General features: G+C 40.6%; 1 protein-coding gene across 2 annotated transcripts in view; it reads right to left on the reverse strand.

Annotated features, from left to right (window-relative positions):
• Positions 1 to 374: 374 nt before the first annotated feature.
• st3gal5 (ST3 beta-galactoside alpha-2,3-sialyltransferase 5) overlaps positions 375 to 24,862 on the reverse strand; it is a 41,962-nt gene continuing 17,474 nt past the window's right edge. The window contains exons 3-8 of one of the 2 annotated variants that reach the window (XM_085368055.1): positions 12,295 to 12,412; positions 5,162 to 5,371; positions 4,104 to 4,237; positions 3,055 to 3,241; positions 2,192 to 2,350; positions 375 to 1,144 (exon numbers count right to left, since the gene is read on the reverse strand). In XM_085368055.1, coding sequence (XP_085224181.1) covers positions 887 to 1,144; positions 2,192 to 2,350; positions 3,055 to 3,241; positions 4,104 to 4,237; positions 5,162 to 5,371; positions 12,295 to 12,412 — 1,066 coding nt within the window. In that variant the 3' untranslated portion in view covers positions 375 to 886. The remainder of the gene's footprint in view (positions 1,145 to 2,191; positions 2,351 to 3,054; positions 3,242 to 4,103; positions 4,238 to 5,161; positions 5,372 to 12,294; positions 12,413 to 24,862) is intronic. The other variant, XM_085368063.1, reaches the window with a different exon arrangement.

Consider the following 24,862-nt stretch of genomic DNA (forward strand, 5'->3'; position numbering starts at 1 on the left):
CTCCTTTTAGTGTCACTCAGAGTTAATGAGAAGCAAGTAACTGTCAATATTTAGCCTGCAGCGTCCATCGACCTCCACACTTTGACTTTGTGTGCACCGCTGCAGGCAAATAACTGAACAACATAAGCATAAAAAAACAAAACCAGGCATCAACATACTACATCAAAAATAATGAAAAACTAAAAACAGAAGACTTTCTTCTTTTTTGGACTTTATTAATGAAGACCGACACAGGATGCTCACATGGCTGCGACATATTAAAATTCAGATCAGGAAATTGGATGTTAACATGAAAAAGTGCAAGTCAAATAAAACTACAACGATGTAGAAATAATAAAAATAAAATTATAAATCACATTTTATTTTCACCACAGATATCAAAGATCAGCCACTCGGGAAGAGCAGCAAAGCAGACTTTTTCAATATCACAACGAAGTGAATCTGCTAAAAACAGCTGAAGACACTTTGGTCCAATCTGTGCAACTGAATACAGATTCATTTTGTTCCACTGATAATTTACTGCTGTACAAACATAATTTTAACTTGCATCAGAACAATCACAACAACCATGATACCGAATAACACTGTTTACAAGTTACTGGTCGTGTTCCACAACTAAAAGTAACTCAAATACTGAGAAGCTCCTGATGCATTGCTGATGAGAATCAGTTATTACAAACTGGAAGCTTTGCAACACGTGTGTGTGAGCAAAGACAAGACTGTGGTCCAAGGCCCTTTCTCATTATAAACAAAGCAGTTCTTCATAAAGTGTTTTGTTAAAAATATCCTGTGACTCTTGCTTGACTTCTGTTCAGTGCCTCAGAGAGGATATGAAAATGTTCACACCACAAAAAGGAAGCGCTCTGCACTAGAAGGCTGTGGTGGGTCAGCTGTGGCAGTAGGAGCAGTGGATCCCCCCTGTCAGGTCAGTGATGGTTCCCTCTCTAACCAGTCTTTGCAAGAGCTCAGTCTCTCTGTTCACGTTGTGCATGCTCTGCTCCAGCATGGCACTCATAGGCAGCTGGTCATAGTAGTGCAGTGGCGCCCCGTGCTGGGAGAGGTTGTAGCCAAAGCCTGCCAGGCTGACCTCGTCACACAGCAGGCTAGCTAGAGTCAGCGCAGACACACCTAGAGTGGGAATGTTCTGCAAATATATGTAAAAAAAGGGTTAAACTTTCTTAAAGAGTAAAGACGTTTGTTTCTGTCTTCCTGTTGCAGATTTTTCACATCATTTTATTTTCTAAGCAAACTGACTATGGTTGAAGTAAAGAAGGAAAATGGACAAGAGTGAGACACCGGCAAAGTCAAAGTAATATAGGCCATAATAAATAAACTATGACTTAGCTTACTGTAATATGCACAGACAGGTAAACCGATAGTATCACGATATTAGCCTTTTGTTAACACCTTTCCCATGTCTGCCTGTAGCTCATGAGAACAGCAGCTCAGTGAGCTCCATTAGAAACCTCAGCGCTGAGTAACAACTTTATTCTTGTTCAGAATGACTTTATTACTCCAACAGAGTCGAAGACAGAGGTTAACATAACTTGACACACAGAACCACTTCTAAGCTTTTATTTTCTAATTTCACTAATCTGATCATTACAACTTAAATGAGCTCAAATCAGAAATGGTCACATCTGCTGCTGTTAGATAGTACTGCAATAGTCAAAAGTGACCACAAGGGGGAGTTGCTCCAACACAACAGACTGCAGGCTGGCTACAGCAGGCATGACGATTAAACCTGACACTTGGCACAGTGGCAGATGGACAAAGGGATGTTTTACTGTGCAAACAGATATAACTTGTTCTTTATTAGAAGGTTTAATTCCTAAGCTGGGCTAGCCCGTCTTTCTACGTGAAATAAATAAAAATAAAAAAAATACACAATACAAAGGCATTTCAAAAACGACTTCAATGAATCAGTAGTTTAAAAAGTATTTTTAAAACTGACTTCAGTTTTCACTTTAACCAGGGGTGGGGGAACTCCAGGCCTGAGTGCAGGTGTCCTGAATTGCATGGCTAAATTACTCAGCATGTCTTGTTCCCCAGAGGCCTGGTAATGAACTAAGATCTAAAGATCTAAAACCAGAAGGACACCAGCCCTCGAGGCCTGGAGTTCCCCGCTTTATACCAGATTTACGAACAGACACACTTTCACTTAATGTGTGGTATGTGAATCATCAATTACCTGGTCCCAGCCCCACAGGCGTGGCCTGGGAAGAGGATATTTCAGGAGGTCCAGTGCAGTCTCTCTGATCACATGTGGGTTTAGAAGTCTGAACTTACTGGCTTTGAGAGGGATTCTATCTGGAACCTTCTGCCAGAAAAAGAACCAATCCCACAGAGGCTGCAACACAAAGCACAAACTGTTGGTTTCTCAACAGCTCAGAACACTGACTCACAAGAAAACAGCAGTGAGATCTGAGACTGTGTCACACTTTCACGTAGAATATGATACTGAGGAATTCACAAGTTGACAATGACTTATGGAGCTAGCAACGGAGACGTTACATAATCCAAGAGATCCATGTGATTAAACCACAGGTAGGGGAGGGATTCCTGGAAGCACACTTCAGCCAGACGTCTCACATATAATGTCTGATAAGAGCTTTTCTGATCTTTAAAAATGTCTCTCGTGCTTAGAGGCTATTTGTACTGCACATGATTTTTATTTTTATCTAATACTTTTTCTAATTTATTTTCTTCAAAGCTTGCTTTTATATTAAAATATGAGAATTGATTTCTAATCTTCACCTTACAGACAATCCCAAACTGTGCTATTACAGTGCTGCTACTATTTCCATTCAGTTTAACAGGATCATTCTAACATCTAACTGCATTTAAACATCTCAGTGTTTTTGACTCAGTGCAGCCATCATTATATTTATAAGTAGTCAGATTTTCCATATTTATCTGTTTCTCCAGGGTGTATTCTCCAAGATGGCATATTCTTAAATAATATAGCTTTAATCCAAGAACACGAGCTGATTTATTCGTGTGAAGGTGGGTTGCTGGTTAGTTTGATCAGATGAATTCAGCAGTGCTACTCACCACAGAGAGCTTGTTGATCATAGCAGAGCTCCAGCTGATGTCTCCGCTTTTATACACCACCGTCACAAACAGAGTGTCTGGGTCTGTGTCAGCCCAGCTAAGAGGCGTGCCCTCCGGGTAACTCATCCTGATGGTGGTTCGATTCCCAACGTCAATGCTGAACTTTCCCAGTGGACCTCTGTTTAACCTGAGGGACAAAGAGCCAAAAGCCGAATGACTTTCTATAGTAATATTAGTATGAAATCAAGAAACACCCCACGATATGATCCATCCATTCGCTTCCGCTTATCCTTTTCAGGGTCGCGGGGGTGCTGGAGCCTATCCCAGCTGTCATAGGGCGAGAGGTGGGGTACACCCTGGACTGGTCACCAGTCTGTCCAAGGGCCAACACACAGAGACAGACAACCACTGGCGCTCACATTCACACCTATGGGCAATTTGGATTAATCAATTAACCTATCCCCACCAACTGCATGTCTTTGGACTGTGGGAGGAAGCCAGAGTACCCGGAGGGAACCCACGCAAACACAGGGAGAACATGCACGCTCCACACAGAAAGCCCCCGGCCTGATGGTGGAACTGAACTCAGGACCTTCTTGCTGTGCGGCAACAGTGCTAACCACCGTGCTGCCCCCCACGATATGATATTAATCCAATATTTCACTCACGTTGCGATATTATTGCATTTTTTAACAATTTACAATCCACTGCTATCAGCCTGTGAATCTGTTGGTAATTACATGCAATACGTCTCTGCAGCCACTAACTGATAAACTGTCAAAGATCACATATCTGCTGCTGTCTTCATGGAAAGAAAGTCACATCTAACTATTACATTTGCACTCAGTAACCGTCCTGTTCTATAGGAATATTACCCGAATACAACAATAATTTGTTTAGTTAAATATCGATATTTGGTGTTACTGCCACCTCAAACATTGCAATACTATGCTGTATCGATTTTTTTTTACCTGGTCAAACATGCATTCAATATGGTCAGGTAGGCTGTTTATTTTGTTCAGGTTTACTCATCAAGCAACAATTCTGACCTGATAATGGTGTCAAAGCGGTCAATCACCGGGCCAAGCTCCAAGCCTTTGAGAATGCCTCCGTTTCCCATGACCAAACAGCGCTGACATTTCCCTGCAGCCTTTTCAGGCTGTGGTGAGTCTGAGGCTGGTAGCTGCAGAGAGAAATTCACACTATTACATCTGTGCTCTGAAAAAGACTGATGCACAGGCGCACAAGTCCGTGGCTTACCACTGACTTGTGGTATATACGTGCATTCAGCTGCAGTGGTATATGTTCTGCATAGTGTAAACCAGGGGTGTCGAACTCCAGGCCTCGAGGGCCGGTGTCCTGCAGGTTTTAGATCTCACCCTGGGTCAACACACCTGAGTCACCTGATTAGTTCATTACCAGGCTTCTGGAGAACTTCAACACATGTTGAGGAAGTAATTTAGCCATTTAAATCAGCTGTGTTGGATCAAGGACACATCTAAAACCTGCAGGACACCGGCCCTCGAGGCCTGGAGTTCGACACCTGTGGTGTAAATGGAACACAAAAAAATAAGAGGAACACTTTCTAGCAAGAGTACGTCAAGTCAAGTGACGTCATTTAAACTTTTGGGGATACTGATGTGATCAGTGAAGCAGCAGAGGGGGTTGTTAATTACTTTCAGCTGCTCTTAATGAAATTAACAACAGGTGCTCCAGGGGAACAAAAAGACAACCGCAGGAGCAAGAGTGGTTCCACAGGTGGAGGCGCTCACATGTTTTCCCTCCTTATCTCTTCTCACTAGTTAGCTAGTTTTGCATTTGGATAAGATCAGTTTCAGGACACCAGCCATTGTCTCACTGCATGCAAGCACGTTGGGGCCATGCAAACTACTGAGGATCATTTTGAGTTGCTTAGCTGCTGCATCTTTTTTTTCACTTTCATTTTTGGGTGTGTCTTTGAATTCAGCCCTCTGTAGGTTGATCATTTTCATCCCCCACCCTACTGAGAAGTGTTTATTATTTTTTGAGCAGTGGAAATCACTCAGATACTGAAGGATCTTAACCCCCCCGCCCAAAAAACAAAAAAAACAAAAAAACCTGCATTCACCAGTTTTTGCAGTTCTGCTACTTTGCTCTGAAGACCTCTGAACCCAAACGGCGGGGGATACAAGAAAAGGTCATCGTTCAGCGGTTCATCTTTCCACAGGAAGGGCTGGACATTGTGACTGGAAGCAGGGAGATGAGTTAACAAGCTCTGTCTGGTGTTGCCAGGGCGACACTGACTCTCTAAGACTCTCTGCACATATTCATGCACCAGCTGCAGGAAGAAGAAAGGAAAGCCAGTGTTGGGAAGGTTACTTTTAAAATGTATTCCACTACAGATTACAGATTACATGCCCCAAAATGTATTTAGTAACGCATTCAGTTACGTTACTCAATGAGAGTAACGTATTCTGAATACTTTGGATTACTTAATATATTATCATGCTTTTTTACAACTACATGAATGTACTATTGCTGTGTGATTTATTACTATTACTGAAGGTTACTCTCCATACCAACACCAACTAGATGTTTAAATCTTAATATAAATGAATAACAGTAGGTGGACATTAGGTAAGGCTGCACTTTTTGCAGCGATCTCGTATAGAAAACTATTCGGCGCGTATATAAAACAGGTCCGCGGCTCTGAACTGTAGTAAAGGGACCTCTGGCTAATACGTCGGGTTCGTGTCGGGCTCGTGGCTGAAAACTAGCTTTACTTTGTTGTCTGGGTCAAATTTGCTAGCGAGAGACAGAGAGAGGCGTTGAAAGGCTGCTCCAACGTAACTTATTGTTTCAGAGGAAAACAGGAACACAGTGTACAGTCGAGTCTTAACAGCTTACTTACAACTGGGCTACACTGGGCTGCATTCTTTAGGGCGATGCCTGTAACTCTCTGCCTTCATAATTTTGAATAACAATTAAAAAAAATATTTCTTCACATCTTTCTGTGGGCCGCAGTAGACGTGACATGGGCCGTGAGATTGTGACACAGGCATTAGAGCCTCTTAATGCGTGTTTTGTTTGGATTTCCACCGGCGTGGAATTACCAAAAATAAGAGAGATCATAGCCGAACATATGAAACAGGAAAAGACCGCTGTGTAATCCATTTATTTCAACAAAGTAACTGTATTCTGAATACCACATTTTTAAACGGTAACTGTAACAGAATACAGTTAGTCATATTTCGTATTTTAAATACGTAACGGCAGACCGTTTTCATCTTAGAAAATAAAATAATGTCAAAAAGGGAATGAAAGTTTAACTGATTGAAAGACATATGGATCTGATAGATGGGATTATGTAAAAAGCTGAATACAACACAACAAGCTGTCTGCACACCAAGTAAAAAGTGTAATGCAGCACTTCACATCCGGGGCGCTTATCTAATTTCATGACCTGGCTCAGGTTTATAAAAAAAACAAAGCGGCTTCAAACGCCACGTCTTCTGTTACAGAGGCTCGTTCTCTTGTGGTTTTTGCATCTATATCAGAACAACAGCGCAGACACACAGGACAGTGTCAGCTCAGTTTCAGGGCCAGTTAATGAAACGATGAACAACTAGATCAGGTTTAATGTGTAAAAAAAACTGGCACCATTAGCTCACGTTACGGCTGCAGTTATCGATTATTTTCAAAATTGAGTAATCAATTAATTATTCCATTGATTAATCGAGCAATAGGTTAAGAAATACTTGTGTTATTATTGAGAAAATGCAAAATATGTAAAAAAAACCCTCAAACAAAGTCAAAGGTCAAATAAGATCTATCCAAATCTAAACAAATCTAAACTATATTAGTGTTTTTGCACTGCTGCTTTACAGGATACAGACAATGCTGGACAACACCTCCCACCCACTCCATGACGTGCTGGCCAGTCACAGGAGCGCGCACTGAGACTATTCATATTACCACTGAATAACACAGAAATCATCTTTCTGTACAACTTCTCCATTTAATGTACAGTTGCACCCTTTCCATGCTCTATAGTGAAAATAACATAAGTTTTACCAGTTAGAGTAAAAAAAAGAAAAAAGAAAAAAAAGAAAAAAAAAGAAAAATAATTATATATATATATATATATATATATATATATATATATATATATATACATATATATAATTATTTTAGGGGTGCAACGATACTCTATCGATATTGAACCGTTCGATACAGTGCTTTCGGTTCGGTACGCATATGTATCGAACAATACAACATTTATTTTATCAACTTTCCTTCTTACGATGTTGTCTGTGTTGAGCGCTCAGTGGATCTGCGCTCGACAGTGCAGCCTAGGCGGAGTAGTCGAACACAGATTCACTGAGCGCAGCGCAAGCTAGCGAGACAGAAGTTAAGCTCTCCTTGCAACATGGCAAATTGAACCTCCCCCACCCTCATTCAGATCTGGCGTTTGGAACTATTTTGGTTTTCATGTGACGTATGACCCTGAAGGTAAGCGCGTCATGGACTAAAGTAAAACAGTATGTTGGATGTGCCACGCAATGCTCAATTACATGGGTGGGAACTAGTGTGTTAGCGCAGTTAGCGTGTTAACGTGTTGGCCGTCCAGCCCCAGGCACGGGGCAATCCGCGGTATCTCGTTAACTGAGATTTGTTGTGGCGTTAACGTCATTTCAGCGAGATTAACGCTGACAGCACTAGTGGGAACACAACGAATATGACTGCACATTTACTCCGACAGCATCCTAGTGCAAAGACAAGTGGAAGCAGACAAAAACAACAAGCACGTATGCTTTTTTTGTATCGAAAAAATATCGAACCGTGACGCCAAAGTATCGAACCGAACCGTGAATTTTGTGTATCTATATATTTATTAGGGGTGCAACGATACACAAAATTCACGGTTCGGTTCGATACTTTGGCGTCACGGTTCGATATTTTTTCGATACAAAAAAAATGTTCATGCCTTTTTAATTTGTCATTTATTAAAATTATAAATATATATTTTAACTCAAAAGTACAGTTTTTAAATTTAATGTTGCTGAAACAAAAAAGTAATAAAAAATAAATAAATATATCTCAGGGCTCGCAAAATTTCAAAATCCCTGGTAGCCCTTCGGGCAGGGACTCTTCAGTTTTTGGTAGCCCAAAATAAATTTAAGTAGCCCGAATAAAAAAGAGAGCAATTTTTTGATTGATGTTTTGTTTCCTTTACAATATTATACATTAAAGTATAATATTGTAAAGGAAACAAAACATTAATCAAAAAATTGTTGAAAAACAAATTACAACATTGTATAAAAATTACAATCATCAACTCAAATACTTGGTTGTAATTGAACAGAAATTTCTATGAACTTGTAAGAACTGTGTAGGACATGAATCAGTCTGTGTCAGATCCTGAATTTGAAATTTCCACTGAAGTCACCGGTAAGAGGCAAGTGGAACCAAGATCTAGGACATTTGCTTTTTGAAGTTTGCAAAGACTGCTAAATTTTGCCAGTGGTAGTTCACTCTTTGCAACATAGTACGCTGTTTTAAGCTGATTTTCAGGTTTATTTTTAGGATGTTATTTGCAATTGGTGTTTGTTCTGGGAAAGATATTGCAGACTGAGCAATAATGCATTTCTTGCATTTCTCATGGGTTCTAATGGGGGCCTTTCTTAAAATGACTGGTCCCAGTAACAAAAGCGCTTGTCAACTCAGAAATCGATGGAAAACCAACAACACACCCGGCAGAACATTATGTTATTTACACGGGTGCACATAAGTGGTCCGCATGTGCGCATTCGCTGTCAAAATAAAAGACGCGCACCAGATAAGAAGTTGCAACGCACGTTTGCGTCCATATAAAAAGCACTGTTTTTGTCCGTTAGAGTGGGATTTTCATGGCACATTCCGCACCACATCTCTGTGCGTTCATCATTTGTTTGAAGCCAGCTCACCTCCTGCAACCACTTTTCCGAGAATATGTGCTTCTTTTGTGGTTCTGACTCCTGACATTTCTTTGGAGGTGGAGGAAAACCAAAGTAATTGCTTAAAGGAGCTTCTTCAACATCTTTAAGAGTTCTAAACAAATGTCTGTCCTCCTCCAGAAAATCTTATGTACGCAAACACGCGTTGCAACTTCTTATCTTGTGCGCGTTTTTTATTTTGACAGCGAAAGCGCACCTGCGGACCACTTATGTGCAGCCCTGGTTATTTAGCTCGTCATATTGCAGCCACAGAAATTATTTTGTCCATGAAACCATAAAGCTGCACTTTCTTTTTGCCTTATAGTCTGATTTGTCATAACTTTTCCGTTTTGTGGTAAGCTTTTCTTTGGCTGTCACTTCTTCACCCTGACCTGTCTTATTTGGCTCAGCAGAACTAAAATATATATCCTGCTGCTTTTACACAGGCACTCACATAACGCTCAGCGATTCTCTGCGCGATCAACCTCTCACATGTTTAAGCTTGCTGCGGGAGATTTCACTCGTCGTGTTTGCATAGTAAGCTAACGATTGATAAGACGATGTCAGAGGAATTGGTGCGCAAATTATCATCACTCACCAATCAGTGCTGTCGCTCTCTATACACAGTTCGTGCGATTGCAAAGTGAAAGCAAAAAACAAGCGCAAATTCAAACGCGATTTCAATTATGCCAATGACATAATTACCCAGCTACATTTCCGAAATAATGCAAAAGCATATTTTTCCTTCCTACGATAGCCGACGGGCAGGGCAGAGATAGATTTTGGTAGCCCGACTGGAAAAATAGATAGCCCGACATCCTGGGGCTAGCGATTTTTCCAGCCCTGTATCTGATTGAGGAATCACTCATCTTTGGAAAAGAGAGTTTATTACAGAGAAATGGCTCTTTCCAAAATAAAAGCTATACTATCCGCTTCTTCTGGGCTATATTCTCAGCAGCATATTAAACAAATCAGGTCCCCATAAGGAGATTCATGTGCTAACGGCTGTCTAAATGACTCGGGTAAAGTTTGTAGCATGCGTGCTTGTTGTTTTTGTCTGGTTCCACTTGTCTTTGCACTAGGATGATGTTGGAGTAAATGTGCAGTCATATTTGTTGTGTTCCCACTAGTGCTGTCAGCGTTAATCTCGTTGAAATGACCTTAACGCCACAACACGGCAAATCTCCGTTAACGAGCTACCGCGGATTGCCCCGTGCGTGGGGCTGGACGGCCAACACGTTAACGAGCTAACTGCGCTAACACACTAGCTCCCACCCATGTAATTGAGCATTGCGTGGCACATCCAACATACTGTTTTACTTTAGTCCATGACGCGCTTACCTTCAGGGTCATACGTCACATGAAAACCAAAACAGTTCCAAACGCCAGATCTGAATGAGGGTGGGGGAGGTCCATGTTGTAAGGAGAGCTTAACTTCTGTCTCGCTAGCTTGCGCTGTGCTCAGTGAATCTGTGTTTGACTACTCCACCTAGGCTGCACTGTCGAGCGCAGATCCACTGAGTACTCAACACAGACAGCATCGTCAGAAGGAAGAGCGCAGGGAAAGCTAGCGAGACAGAAGTTAAGCTCTCCTTGCAACATGGCAAATTGGACCTCCCCCACCCTCATTCAGATCTGGCGTTTGGAATTATTTTGGTTTTCATGTGACGTATGACCCTGAAGGTAAGCACGTCATGGACTAAAGTAAAACAGTATGTTGGATGTGCCAAGCAATGCTCAATTACATGGGTGGGAACTAGTGTGTTAGCGCAGTTAGCTCGTTAACGTGTTGGCCGTCTAGCCCCATGCACGGGGCGATCGGCGGTAGCTCGTTAACGGAGATTTGCCGTGTTGTGGCGTTAAGGTCATTTCAACGAGATTAACCTGACAGCACTAGTGGGAACACAACGAATATGACTGCACATTTACACCGACATCATCCTAGTGCAAAGACAAGTGGAAGCAGACAAAAACAACAAGCATGCATGTTACAAACTTTACCCGAGTCATTTAGACAGCTGTTAGCACATGATTCTCCTTATGGGGACCTGATATGTTTAATATGCTGCTGAGAATATAGCGCAGAAGAAGCGTATAGTATAGCTTTTATTTTGGAAAGAGCCATTTCTCTGTAATAAACTCTCTTTTCCAAAAATGAGTGATTCCTCAATCAGATACAGGGCTCGCAATATCGCTAGCCCGACGCTAGCAATTTTTCCAGTCGGGCTACCAAAATCTATCTCTGCCCTGCCCGTCGGGCTATCGTAGGAAGGAAAAATATATGTCAATGCTTTTGCATTCTTTCAGAAATGTAGCTGGGTAATTATGTCATTGGCATCGGTGAGCCACTGTCAATATGTGACATATTGAAATCGCGTTTGAATTTGTGCTTGCTTTTTGCTTTCACTTTGCAATCGCACGAACTGTGTATAGAGAACGACAGCACTGATTGGTGAGTGATGATAATTTGCGCACCAATTCCTCTGACATCGTCTTATTAATCGTTAGCTTACTATGCAAACATGACAAGTGAAATCTCCCACAGCAAGCTTAAACATGTGAGAGGTTGATCGCGCAGAGAATCGCTGAGCTTATGTGAGTCCGTGTGTAAAAGTAGCAGGATATATATTTTAGTTCTGCTGAGCCAAATAAGACAGGTCAGGGTGAAGAAGTGACAGCCAAAGAAAAGCTTACCACAAAACGGAGAAGTTATGACAAATCAGACTATAAGGCAAAAAGAAAGTGCAGCTTTATGGTTTCATGGACAAAATAATTTCTGTGGCTGCAATATGACGAGCTAAATAACCAGGGCTGCACATAAGTGGTCCGCAGGTGCACATTCGCTGTCAAAATAAAAAACACGCACAAGGGTTAGGGTTAAATTTAAAAACTGTACTTTTGAGTTAAAATATATATTTATAATTTTAACAAATGACAAATTAAAAAGGCATGAACATTTTTTTGTATCGGAAAAATATCGAACCGTGACACCAAAGTATCGAACCGAACCGTGAATTTTGTGTATCGTTGCACCCCTAATATATATACACACACACACACACACACTATATCAGTTATGCTACCAATCTCAGATTTGTACTCCACTGTAGACACTATTGGTTTGAGACAGGATGTATGTAAACGTCTGACTTAAGAAGGAAGGAAGGGCAGAGTGCTGCACATGTTGAACTCTTGCAGACCTTTACCCCATCACGATTCTTCACTTCTGAATACAGATAAGTCACTAAACCCACACCATGGACACTCTGCTCTACTGTGCTCTCACCTTTCTATGTGCAGGGTTGATGACCCACTCTGCAGGTTTGATTGGTCCTGTGCTCAGCAGTTGCATAGAGACCAACACCAGGCCGAGGAAAACCACGACAGCTGCTGCCAACACACGTCTGAACACACACACACAGAAAGCACACAGGGCAAACATGACCAGAAATTTAGTTCATTTTATTATAACCCCTTTCATTGAGCTGTCCGCAATTCAATGAGTGCTTTGCAGAAAACAGACAACGTAACAACAAACTCGAGATTAAAAACAAAAAAGCAAAATAAAAGAGGTGAATACGACAGGGCTTGTAAAATGAATACATACATAATTTATTTATAATTTATGAACAAATTTTAAATATTTATTATTTATAATTTGTTCGTGCTAAAAATAGACTTGAAGAAATAAAAAATGGTATTGTGCAAAAAAAAGAAAGCTACATGAGGAAGTAAGTAATTTTCATGGACTTAAACTGTTGGAAATAAATGTGTAAAATTACAGGAAGTATTGTGGATTTTGTTTTTTGTTTAAACTGTAGTCAAAACAGAAATTCTTCTGTCATTTAATTGTTTATTTCTTGATTACTTTGTGTAATATGAACGTCCATAAAGGATCAGTGGGATCAGTTTTTATCAGTAGGAAAAGCTGTAAAACTTGACAATACATAGTCCAAAATGTCTGCTTGTGCCCGTTTCTGCTGAGCAGCAGATCAAACAAGTTAATAATAATAAATGTCTTCAAGCCTGTGAGACTCGACACTGAGCCACAGCTCTGTGGTACATGCACACACTTCTGCACCTCTGCTGTTCAAAGACACTTCGTAACTAGAAAAATGTGCATTTCCTGCGAAAATGCAGTGTGGATGCTTTAAAATAAACGACTACAGTCTGATTCAGTTTTTTTCTGAATCGAAACTGTTCACTTGTCTGACTGTTTCATTTCCCCATCCTACATCAGCTATTCTGGTTAAACTGTGTGGTTTAAGAGTCACAGCACACTATCTGAGAACAGTAAGGCAAATATTGCAAACATTTGGCAGACTAGCAGCCACTGCGAGAGGACAGATCTGAGCAGATAACTCCAAGCCACAAACTGTTGTTCAGTATTCAACAGGCTGAAGAAGCAGGTTAAGCTAATAGTCTGAGTTTGTTACATCAAATGATAGTCAGTTTATTCATTTCCTGATTGATAAAGTTGAGCACAGGGCTCATACGACTTTTCAGGGTCAAAGTCAAGCACTTTTAAGCACTTACAAGGTCTATTTTCAAGCTTTTCCGGCACATTATCAAAAAAAGAATGCATGATTGCATCACCTCAGTAAGACTAAAACAAATCATCTTAGGTTGACTTAAATGTCCTTTGTTCCCTTTTTGTTAAAACAGAGAAAAACACACCACACAAAAATACTGCAAAAGCAAAGGGCTGCCTTATATGCATATAGTGTATAAACTGAAAACACACATTTCACTTAAAAATTAAGATGTGAAAATGTGAACAAATCAACCTGTAAGAGATATTCATCTCCCCTTGAAAATAAACAAGCCCACAAAACAAGAAAACTGCACCAAACACCACAAAATAACCCACAGCAAGTCTTCTCATCAGATATTGATGCTTCTTTCCTATATGACACACAAAATAGGAGACAGATGTTTGTTAGTGGGTTTTTTTAAAGTTTATTCCCAATAAAACTAACAGTGTTTGACTACACTGCTGTCTGTATTATTAAATTATCACCTTTAAAGTGTTTGTGCTGAAAACATCATGTACAGTGAGACAGGCATGGACTACAGCACTGACTGGGAGAGGCTGTGAACAGATGACAGACTCAGTTCAATTCAACATATAAGACTTTAAGAATGCACAAGCATCTATCTAAAATCTGTTTATTTAGTCTATCATCTGTGATATCATTATGTACAGTTATAATGTATTGTATCATCTCCCTTAAATAAACAGGCAGCCTTAAAGTATGAAACATTCATGAACGAAACACAAACATGTGTCTACTGTCTCAGTGGCTGACAGTGTCCACAGGCCTCAGTGTGAGCTTGAAGCCGTTATATTGTTTAAGTTGTTTCATGTGTCGGTGCTCACGATAAACCGATTTTGAAAGTCGGGGAACATCGTTAGAACAAAAAAGTGTCTATTATTTGTGCCCATATGGATCAGTCATATTACCATTATTACCAAAGCCACCAAGTTAATACTTGAAAAAGCTGCATATTCCATAAATATTCCATTAATTGTGATGTCCTCCCGATTTGCATACAATGTGAGCCATCAGGGGTCAAAAGTGTCCCCACTTCATTTGACTGTTTTTTAAAGTATAAAGTATAAATTGTCAATCAATTCAGTGTTACACCTTAGTTTTACTTAAGACCAACACATTAACACAAAATTTACTCAACATTTTACATTTTAGGGCCACCAGACCTTCTTTACAAAAAATAAACCCTGTTTTTTAGCGAAAACAAATTGAGAAAATTAAATATTTAATTGTTTAGATAATTTTGACTATCTGAATAACTAGAGAGTGCTGTATGTTGAACTTTAGTGAGAATTTTTTTTTTCAAGCGTTTATAAATTTTTAATGGCAGCAAATAATCACACTGGTGGTCCTCAGGGGTCAAAAATGTCCCCACTTCATTTGACTGTTTTTTAAAGTAAAAAGTATAAATTGTCAATCAATTCAGTGTTACACCTTAGTTTTACTTAAGACCAACACATTAACACATAATTTACTCAACATTTTACATTTTAGGGCCACCAGACCTTCTTTACAAAAAATAAACCCTGTTTTTTAGCGAAAATAAAAAAAGAAAATTAAATATTTAATTGTTTAGATAATTTTGACTATCTGAATAACTAGAGAGTGCTGTATGTTGAACTTTAGTGAGAATTTTTTTTTTGAACCATTTAAATTTTTTTAATGGCAGCAAATAATCACACTGGTGGTCCTCAGGGGTCAAAAATGTCCCCACTTCATTTGACTGTTTTTTAAAGTAAAAAGTATAAATTGTCAATCAATTCAGTGTTACACCTTAGTTTTACTTAAGACCAACACATTAACACAAAATTTACTCAACATTTTACATTTTAGGGCCACCAGACCTTCTTTACAAAAAATAAACCCTGTTTTTTAGCGAAAACAAATTGAGAAAATTAAATATTTAATTGTTTAGATAATTTTGACTATCTGAATAACTAGAGAGTGCTGTATGTTGAACTTTAGTGAGAAAGTTTTTTTTCAAGCGTTTGAAAATTTTTAATGGCAGCAAATAATCACACTGGTGGTCCTCAGGGGTCAAAAATGTCCCCACTTCATTTGACTGTTTTTTTAAAGTAAAAAGTATAAATTGTCAATCAATTCAGTGTTACACCTTAGTTTTACTTAAGACCAACACATTAAAACATAATTTACCCAACATTTTACATTTTAGGGCCACCAGACCTTGTTTACAAAAAATACACCCTGTTTTTTAGCGAAAATAAAACAAGAAAATTAAATATTTAATTAAATTAAATATTAAAAAAAAAAATATTTTTTTTTAATTCTCACTAAAGTTCAACATACAGAGTGCTGTATGTTGAACTTTAGTGAGAATTCTTTTTTTGAACCATTTATAAATTTTAAATGGCAGCACATAATCACACCTGTGGTCCTCAGGGCTCAAAAATGACCCCGTTTGCTTTGAAGCAACAAGTATAAAATATCATCCATCTCTGTGTTTCAAGGTTTTATTCAACTTTATTCCAACTCATTGCCTGACAGTTTTCTATATTTTGGCATGGTAGGAGGGCATGAGTCTGAGTGAAGGCAAACTTTCATGAGGACAAAGGCGTGTCCATATTTGACCCAAGTGCAGGAGGAAGCTCAGGTTTATTCCTCTGCACTGGTCCCATCATGGACAGCATTCTTTCTGCAGTTGCAGGCCAAGGGGCATATACAGTAAACAAGCTGTTACAGGTGATTGTTTTCTTTTGGAAACCTGCAATGTTAGGGACAACTCGTGTCCTGACTGCAGGACAGACGGTTTGCCATCGCACACGAGCATGTTCCATGTACAGCTGGACCTGCATCACATGCTGCCCATGTTTTTGTCTCAAAGTTCCCTGGTTTACTTGGATGTTCTGTTGGAGGGGACAGAGTCCTCTGAAGGGGACTTGGTGCTCATACAGTCACATCAGTACCAGGATCTTACATCACAGCAGGAGGAACACCCACTTGTGTTTCAAGTCAAGTCAACACCAACACACATCATACACCTCAAATGGGAGCACGTTTGTGTCATGAACGACGATCATCTATTGTGTCTTTATCAAGAAATTATGTCCTTTTTGTGCTTCTATGATTAATCTTGTGTCAGCATGAAAACTTCTCTACCAGACTCAGGATGTCATAAACTGGCCGTAGCGACTCTACTGGATGCACGGCAGTAAGAATCAACACACCCACATATGCCTACAGCTGCATTCGGTCCATTTTTCTTCCTCTCTTGTTGTCCCTCCTTGTTCATCATTGAGTTGGCTGTAGAGCAGGTCATCTGCTAATTGGATGGTTGTTGGTTCAATCTCTGTGTGCTCTAGTCTGGAGTTCTTACCAAGGTGTCCTTGGGCAAGTTACTGAACCCCAACTTGGTCTCTGATGCATCCATTGGCATGTGAACGTTAAAAAGCAGAATACAAGCAGAATACACTGTGTATAATGCTTTCAGTACTCGAGTAGAAAAGCCACTGAAGGAGTATGGGACCTGGCACATGTGCTTGGACTGTGGTAGATCATCTTTCTCTGAGGCACATGAGAGAGTCATGCATCGTCTGTCACTGGGAAGGTTAGAAGACCAGATCAGTGTTTCCTCACGTTACTGCAAATATTCCTCTGTCTCAGCTGATTCCTCTTTCCTGCTTGATTCTTTGTCTTCATCATAATTGAAATGGATGATGTGTAGTCCTCTGACACATCTTCTATTTCAGTTTCACATTCTGAAAATTCAAGAAACTTCAAGAAGCCCAGTCACTTTCTCTCCAAGCTCCTCAGACTACCATGTCCTGGATGCCTGAGAACCTACTTGAACATAGTTCAGATTCTTCATCACTTTTCTTCACTTCATAGCCTTCTTCCACTTCTGCAGGTGGCTGATGTGCTTTTTCAGAGAAAGGGTAGCATGTGCTCTAAATATTGACAATATTTTCTATATCTTCTAACCCTGGATCTTCCTGAACATTGATTCTCCCTCCTCATTATACTAGAGGACAATATGTGTTTTGTCCTACTGGTCATTGCTTTGCACAACATGGTAAAAAAAAGTATGCTCATCAAAGTATGCAAATCTCCAGTGCAATGGAGGCTTTTGAGGATACTTTCTGTGTATGTATTATTGTAGAGTCTACCTTACAATACGAAACACTTTGATGCGGCTGTTGTTGTGATTTGGCGCTGTATAAATAAAATTTCATTGAATATAGAGCACCTGCCTCCTCATTGTGCTGCCTGTTGTGGTTGTTATGACCAGTGCTTGACCCCACACATCAGTGATCCAAGATCAAAGATGTTTGAAAACAGTATGGTGTGAAAATACGGCTCTTTGCAACACTTTGTACTTTGGGGTCATTTTTGTCCACGAGGACCACCAACGTTATAAAATTCAATAAAAACCACATAAATAAATCAAATTACTTGAAACTTATTCCAATCATTCATAGTATAGTAATGAATAACTTCTGTTATTTTCAGCCCATTTGATGAATAACAAATACATTTTTGATAGCAAAAGATTTCTTTAGAGGACAAAAATGACCCATGGACAACACAAGGGTTAATAATAATAATAACTTTATGTATAAAGCACTTTCAAACAAAGTGCTGTACAGCTATTTGAAAATAAAGAGATAAATGAATAAAAGCAATACAAGTTAAAAAACACAATAAAAGTTAAAAACGATAAAAATGTCAAAGACTAAATGGCAGAGAATGGAGACATGTAGGATAGGGTGAACAAGTGGGTCTTCTCCCAATAGTCTTTTTTCTGGCTCTAGCAACTTTTAACAGGCCAGAGTCCTGAGATCGGAGAGCACGGGATGGAACATAAAGGTGTAAAAGGTCGGAGAGGTATGAAGGTGCCAAACCATTTAAAGCATGGGTCGCCAATCCCAGTCCATGAGGGCCGGTGTCCCTGCAGGTTTAAGATCTCACCCTGGGTCAACACACCTGAATCACATGATTAGTTCATTACCAGGCCTCTGGAGAACTTCAAGACACGCTGAGAAGGTAATTTATCCATTTAAATCAGGTGTGATGGATCAAGGACACATATAAAACCTGCAGGGACACCGGCCCTCGTGGACTGGGATTGGGGACCCCTGATTTAAAGCCTTGTAGGTGAGCAGCAGGACCTTAAAATCTGCTCGAACCTGACAAGCTAGCCAATGAAGGGATTTCAGTACAGGACTAATGTGCTCACATTTTCCAGTTTTAGTTAAAATGCAAGCAGCTGCATTGTGCACCATCTGTAAACCTCTAAAACTTTTCTTTGGCAGCCCACAAAGGAGAGCGTTACAATAATCGATATGTGAAAACACGAATGCATGAAGAAGAACCTCTGCAGTGTTTCAAGTTATTGTCAGGATATTATTGACGAGACATGACAAAGACGTGCAAAATGCAAAATGTGCCAATATAGTATAATTTAGGTGTTCAGAGCTATGTGACTGAGTGCGCAAATAAGCATGTTGTTCCCAGGTCCAGTTTGTAGTGCATTTGTGGGGTTTTTTTTGTTGTTTTTGAGTCCTTTGATGAGTATTGTAGGTGTCTGTAGAGGTGTATGTGTATATCAGTCCTTCTGTGGTAGTGAGTTAAGGGCCCTGCCTGCTTGGGGGAAGAAGCTCTTGCTCTGGTCGTCACGGTTTTAATGCTGCAAAATCCTCTGCCAGATGGAAGGAGGGAGAACAGTGCATGTGAGGGGTGGAGAGTGTCCTTCACTATGTATCAGGAGAGGTCAGCTGATATGTGCACACCAGGAACTTCACACTAATGACCATCTCAGCAGCAGATCCATTGATGTGCAGTGGGGTGTGGGCCATTGAGCTCTCCCTGAAGTTAACAACCATCTCTTTAGTCTTCTGAACATTTAGAGACAGGCTGTTATTCTGACACCAGTCCACCAGGTGTTGTACCTCCTCTCTGTATTCAGACTCATCGTTGTTGGTGATGAGACCCACCACTGTTGTGTCATCTGCAAACTTGATGATGTGATTTGAGCTGTACTGTGCAGTACAGTCATGTGTTAGCAGGGTGAACAGCAGTGGGCTAAAGCTGCAGGTCATCAGCATAACAATGAAAGGTTACATTAAAAGAATGCAAAAGAAGACCAAGAGGCAGCAAATACAGCGAGAACAGCAGTGGGCCAAGTACAGAGCCCTGAGGGACCCCGTGCCCCACCGCACAGAAAATCCCTGATAACGACTGTGTTTAGACTGTTCCTTCCCATTCTATGCAAGGCCACCTGGGTTGGCTGGAAGACTGTTTACTTAGCCTAGCAGGGCGAAGGACACTGTCTCAGCTGAACTCTGGAAACACACACACATACATATACACTGATATGCACACACTCACCCCCCCTCCCTTTCCAAACGCCTTCGACGCTTATTCCCTTCCGATGCAGACGGTGGATCAAGGAGACCAGCGCACAGGCTGCAGGCCCGGATGTACTGTCTAAATCGGCTGTCTCTCACCCTTTACTGCCATTACCCTGCCATTTACCCTGTTGCTTGTCATGTGTTTCTTTGGTGTATTAAGAGTTTTTTTTCATGTGCTATGTGCAGAGGTGTTTTTTCTGTTCTCAAACTGATCTCCCTGTTGGAGCTCAGTCTGGGGGGAGTTATTTTTTTTTCTCTTTATCTTTCCTCATGTGGTGCATTTTCCACTGTTATACCTCTCTGACCTGTCTTCCCCAAGTGATGTTTGTGTAATGTATGTATGGTCAGAAGGGTAGGTCGGCGCTGGCAAAGGTCGGCAGCCTTAACCCAATTTCCTTCGAGGTCAACCTTCAGGATCAATAAAGTTTTATTGAATTGAATTGGTCTAAAACCAGACTGAAATGCTTCAAACAGATTGTTAATTGACAGATGCTCAGTGAGCTGCTTGAAAACCACTTTTTCAAAGATCTTGGACAAAAAAAGACAGATGTGAGATGGGTCCATAGTTTACAACCATGTCAACATCCAGAACAAGCTTTTTCAAGATTGGCACTACCACAGCTGTTGCAACATGGCATTTGGGTCTTCAAACTAAAACAGGAAAACAGGAACATAAATAGTGCATCATTGCCAGACCTGGCCCACATCTGGTTGACATACACCCTGCCATGACACCAGTCAGTCACAAGTGCCAGCTTAATACCATAATCGGGCCAGATATGGCATACCACCGCATAGACCAGACCTTCCCAAAGTGTGGGGGGCGCAGAGCCATTGCAGGGGGGGCGCGGTATGAAAAGGGGGGGAAAAAACAAAACGCTTGGACACTGCTAGCACGGGGTGCCCACACAAACGCAAAGCAGGAGATGAAGCATCGCTGAATAAGTTTCCAAACCAACTTCATTCTAAGCCAAAGACTAGAAAATATGGTGAAGCAAATCTTCCCTTTGGTTTCACCTGCACAAGTGCCGAGGTACGTCTCCCTGCAGAATTGCTTTTCCCTGCGTCGGGAGCAGCGTTGGGCTGTTTAAATCACGGACAAACAGGATCCCACAGTTGTTTATGTTTTTAAACCCATTTTGCACAGAGAGCATTTTTTGAAAAATGTATTTATAGCAATGTTGAACATTATTACACAGGAAAAAAACAACTACATGTAAAATAATCACACCGTAACGCCTCGTCCACACGTAAACGCAAAAAAGGTGTCATGGTCTCCGTGCCTGCCCGGCCAGCCCCACAAGGCTACATGTGTTGTTTGGTTTTCTCTCTCTCTCTCTGCCTGGTTGGACTCACTGCAGGCTCCCGCCCTTGGCCCACACACCTGACAACCATCAGCTGTCATCACCTGGAGCACTATTTGAGGCTGGAACACAGCTCCTCTCGTCGCTGGATGATTGTACTACAGACGTTAGTGATCCTCCCAGCTCCTGTGAACCTGTGCTTTAGTATTCTTGTGATTTGTGATTCTGCTACAGACTTTCCTTCCTGGACCTATGACCTCCCTGCTGTGTGAGCGTGTGTGAGTTTGGGCAAGAAGACGTGAGCGAGTGTAAGAGAGCTTCCCCGTGATTCCCTGGAGTTTGGATTTTCCCTTCACTGTATATATTGTGCACTGGTGCTGTAAATAAACTGTTTTTGGAGATGTCAAACAGCTCTGCTCTTGAGTTTCTACTACCAGTTTGTGACAAAAGGAGTTTTAAAAAAGCTCCGTTTTCGGTGATTCGAAACGCTGTTTACGTGTGGACGAAAGGCCCAAACGCATAGAAACAGCTGCGTTTTCAAAAAAATACCCATATAGGTGTGGATGTAGCGTAAAAGAGTTAGTTTATTTCCTTACTAGCTGTAATTTATTGCAGATTACTTGTTTAATTGTTCACTAAATGCTTGAGGTGTGAAATAAACAGCAATGGAGCAAAATATGGGTGTGTGTGGTTGGAGGATGTGTTTTTTTTTTTTTTCTAAATGACATCAGAAACAGCAGTATGCGACATTACGTGATGGCAGAGCTTCAGTTCATCCTTTGTCATTTTTTTTTTTTTTTTTTTTTTTTTTTAATAAATAGGACAGGGGGAATGAATGAGAGAAAGAGGGGGAGAGAAAGAAAGAAAACCAAAGGGGAGAAGAGACGGTGAGAAGGGGGGGGAAGAGAGAGAAAAAAAAAAAAGAACTCCTGGGTCACCTGTATGGAGGAAAAAAAAAACAAACAAAAAAAACAAACAGAGGAGACAGCAAACAACAAAGAGCAACATAATAATAGAGAAAACAAAGCACCATCACAATAAACTAGCTAGTCATAGATATCAATATTTACTAAATAATAAACGATATTGTGCAGCACGCAAGATAGACAGCGCACAGTGTGCTTTGAGGTAGCAGCCAAGAAAGCTTTAGTCCGCGTCTGTGAATACCCATGTGTGCATACCTGTGTGGATCAGCATGCTTGCATTCCAAAGGTTTCTCCATGTAATGATCTGCTAGGGAGTGTGGGGGGGCCACAGCCCCGTCCTCCAGGGTGTGAAGCGGGTATGGAGGAGATCAAAACTCCAGACATCCAGAGGCCCCCAGAACACAAGAGACCATGGAAGACCAACAGAGGGGCAGCCGCGCCACTGTTCCAGTAAGAGCTGAGGAGAGTCCCAGATGAGGGCTCGCCCAGCAGCCGCGGAGCAAAAAAAACCCAGCTGAACATGAGAGGTTTTTGGACCAATTTTGTGTTCTCCATTCTTTAAGCACCGGTTCGAGCACCGGTTCAAGCACCGTTTAAGCACCTGCACCATTTCAAAAGCACCGGTTTGGTACTGGTATCGGATAAAACCTAAATGATACCCATCCCTACCGTTGATGCCTGGTGAACTAGAATAACAGGTCCATCAGTCAGTTAGCTCAGTTTCACTTTTGATGGCAGAAACTTCAGGACATGAGCACACAAGTATAAGAAATATGCAGCAGGGCTATAAATCGAGCTTCACAAGACGGCTGTGGAAAGGAAGAACTGGCAAACACGAGAGGACCTGACTACCACTGCTCACCCACCAGGTGCTGTGCATGTCACAACTATCACAACCATGGGTCATTTAAATAATTACCTTTTTTTTATTTATTTATTTATTAACCTTTATTTAACCAGGAAGATCCCATTGAGATTAAAAACCTCTTTTTCAAGGGAGACCTGGCCAAGATAGGCAGCAGCAGCTGTCTCACAGTTACAGAAATTACTCAAACACAGGCAGCAACAACACACATGCAACAATAAGTGAAAGAATACAAATAAAATAAAAATAAAATTCAATAAAATTCAAATAAAATAAAAAGTCAGTTAAAATGACAATCAATCTAATTGAAACAGTTGCATGTTATGGACTTGGCCTCAAGGATTCGTAGTTTAGATTTAAAATCACTTAATGAAATGAATTCAGTCATTTTCCATTCCTTCTGCAGTTTGTTCCAGGCCGAGGGTGCTAAATGGACAAAAGCTCTTTTACCAAGTTCAGTTCGGGCAAATGGAACAGAAAGCAACAAGTAACCATGCGGACGAAGAGAATACCGACCAGCATGTTTCATTACAAGCAGGGAACATATATAAGAAGGCAGCAACCCAAGTATCGCCTTATATATAAAACTGTATAAATGAGAGTTCCTCCGACTTACCAAAGCAGGCCATCCTACCTGAGAGTATAACTCACAGTGGTGAGTCTGAAATTTACAGTTAGTGATGAACCTCAGACAAGCATGATACACAGAATCAACCATTCGAAGACATTGAGCAGAAGCATTCATATATAGAATATCACCATAATCCAGCACAGGCAAGAATGTTGCAGCAACAAGCCGCTTCTTTGTATTAAAAGAGAAACACAACTTATTTTGAAAATAAAATCTCAGTTTTAACTTCAGGTTTTTCACAAGATTCTCTACATGTGGTTTGAAGGTAAGCGAGTCATCAATTAAGATTCCCAGATATTTATAGGTGTGAACCAACTCTATTTTATTACCTTCAAGAGTGGTTACTGATGGGATTGTTTGGGCTCGTCTCCTTGATTTAGAAAACAACATGAGCTTTGTTTTGTCTGCGTTGAGAACAAGTTTAAGCTGATGTAATGAGTGCTGGACAGCAGAAAAGGCTTTCTGCAAGGAGTCGATGGCTTGGACAAGAGTTGAACCACAGCTGTAAATAACTGTATCATCAGCATAGAAGTGCAAGTTTGCATCTGGCACATGTAGACTAAGATTGTTTACGTAAATGATAAATAGAAGGGGACCTAATACAGAACCCTGTGGCACTCCGCTGTGCACTGTAACAAAGTCAGAACATAGACCGTCAGATTTAATGCACTGAGTCCTGTTACTGAGGTAGTTTGAGAACCATGCCACTGCTCTCTCAGAGAGTCCTGACTGGAAGAGTCTAAGTTTTAAAATACAATGATCAACAGTGTCAAATGCTTTTGACAAATCAATAAAAAGGGATGCACAGTGTTGTTTTTTATCAAGTGCAATAGTAATATCATTTACCACTCTAATTGCAGCTGTGATAGTACTGTGATTCTTCCTAAAGCCTGATTGATATTCAGATAAAATGGCATTGATGTGCAAAAACTCCTTTAACTGCTCATGTTAGATTTGTATTGTTGATTGTCATTTATGCTTAGAAATATTTACTTATATATGCTTAGAGTTTTGTAATTAGTTGTAGATTGGTAGAGGTTTTGATCCTTGATAGTCTGCAAACTTTGTGTGTATTAGACAGCACTTTGGGAGCATGAGAGGTCATACCGTGTCTTATTATTTTATGGTAGGATTAACGTAGTTGCGTCTGTTCTAGTCTAAGTGCTCTTTGTTTAGATGAACTGCAGGACTTCCTCACCGTGTTATC

This window comes from Diplotaxodon limnothrissa, linkage group LG2, assembly GCF_057381915.1.
Source record: "Diplotaxodon limnothrissa isolate DT_005_m linkage group LG2, D_limnothrissa_male_GT1.1, whole genome shotgun sequence".
In the NCBI taxonomy this organism is placed as follows: Eukaryota; Metazoa; Chordata; class Actinopteri; order Cichliformes; family Cichlidae; genus Diplotaxodon; species Diplotaxodon limnothrissa.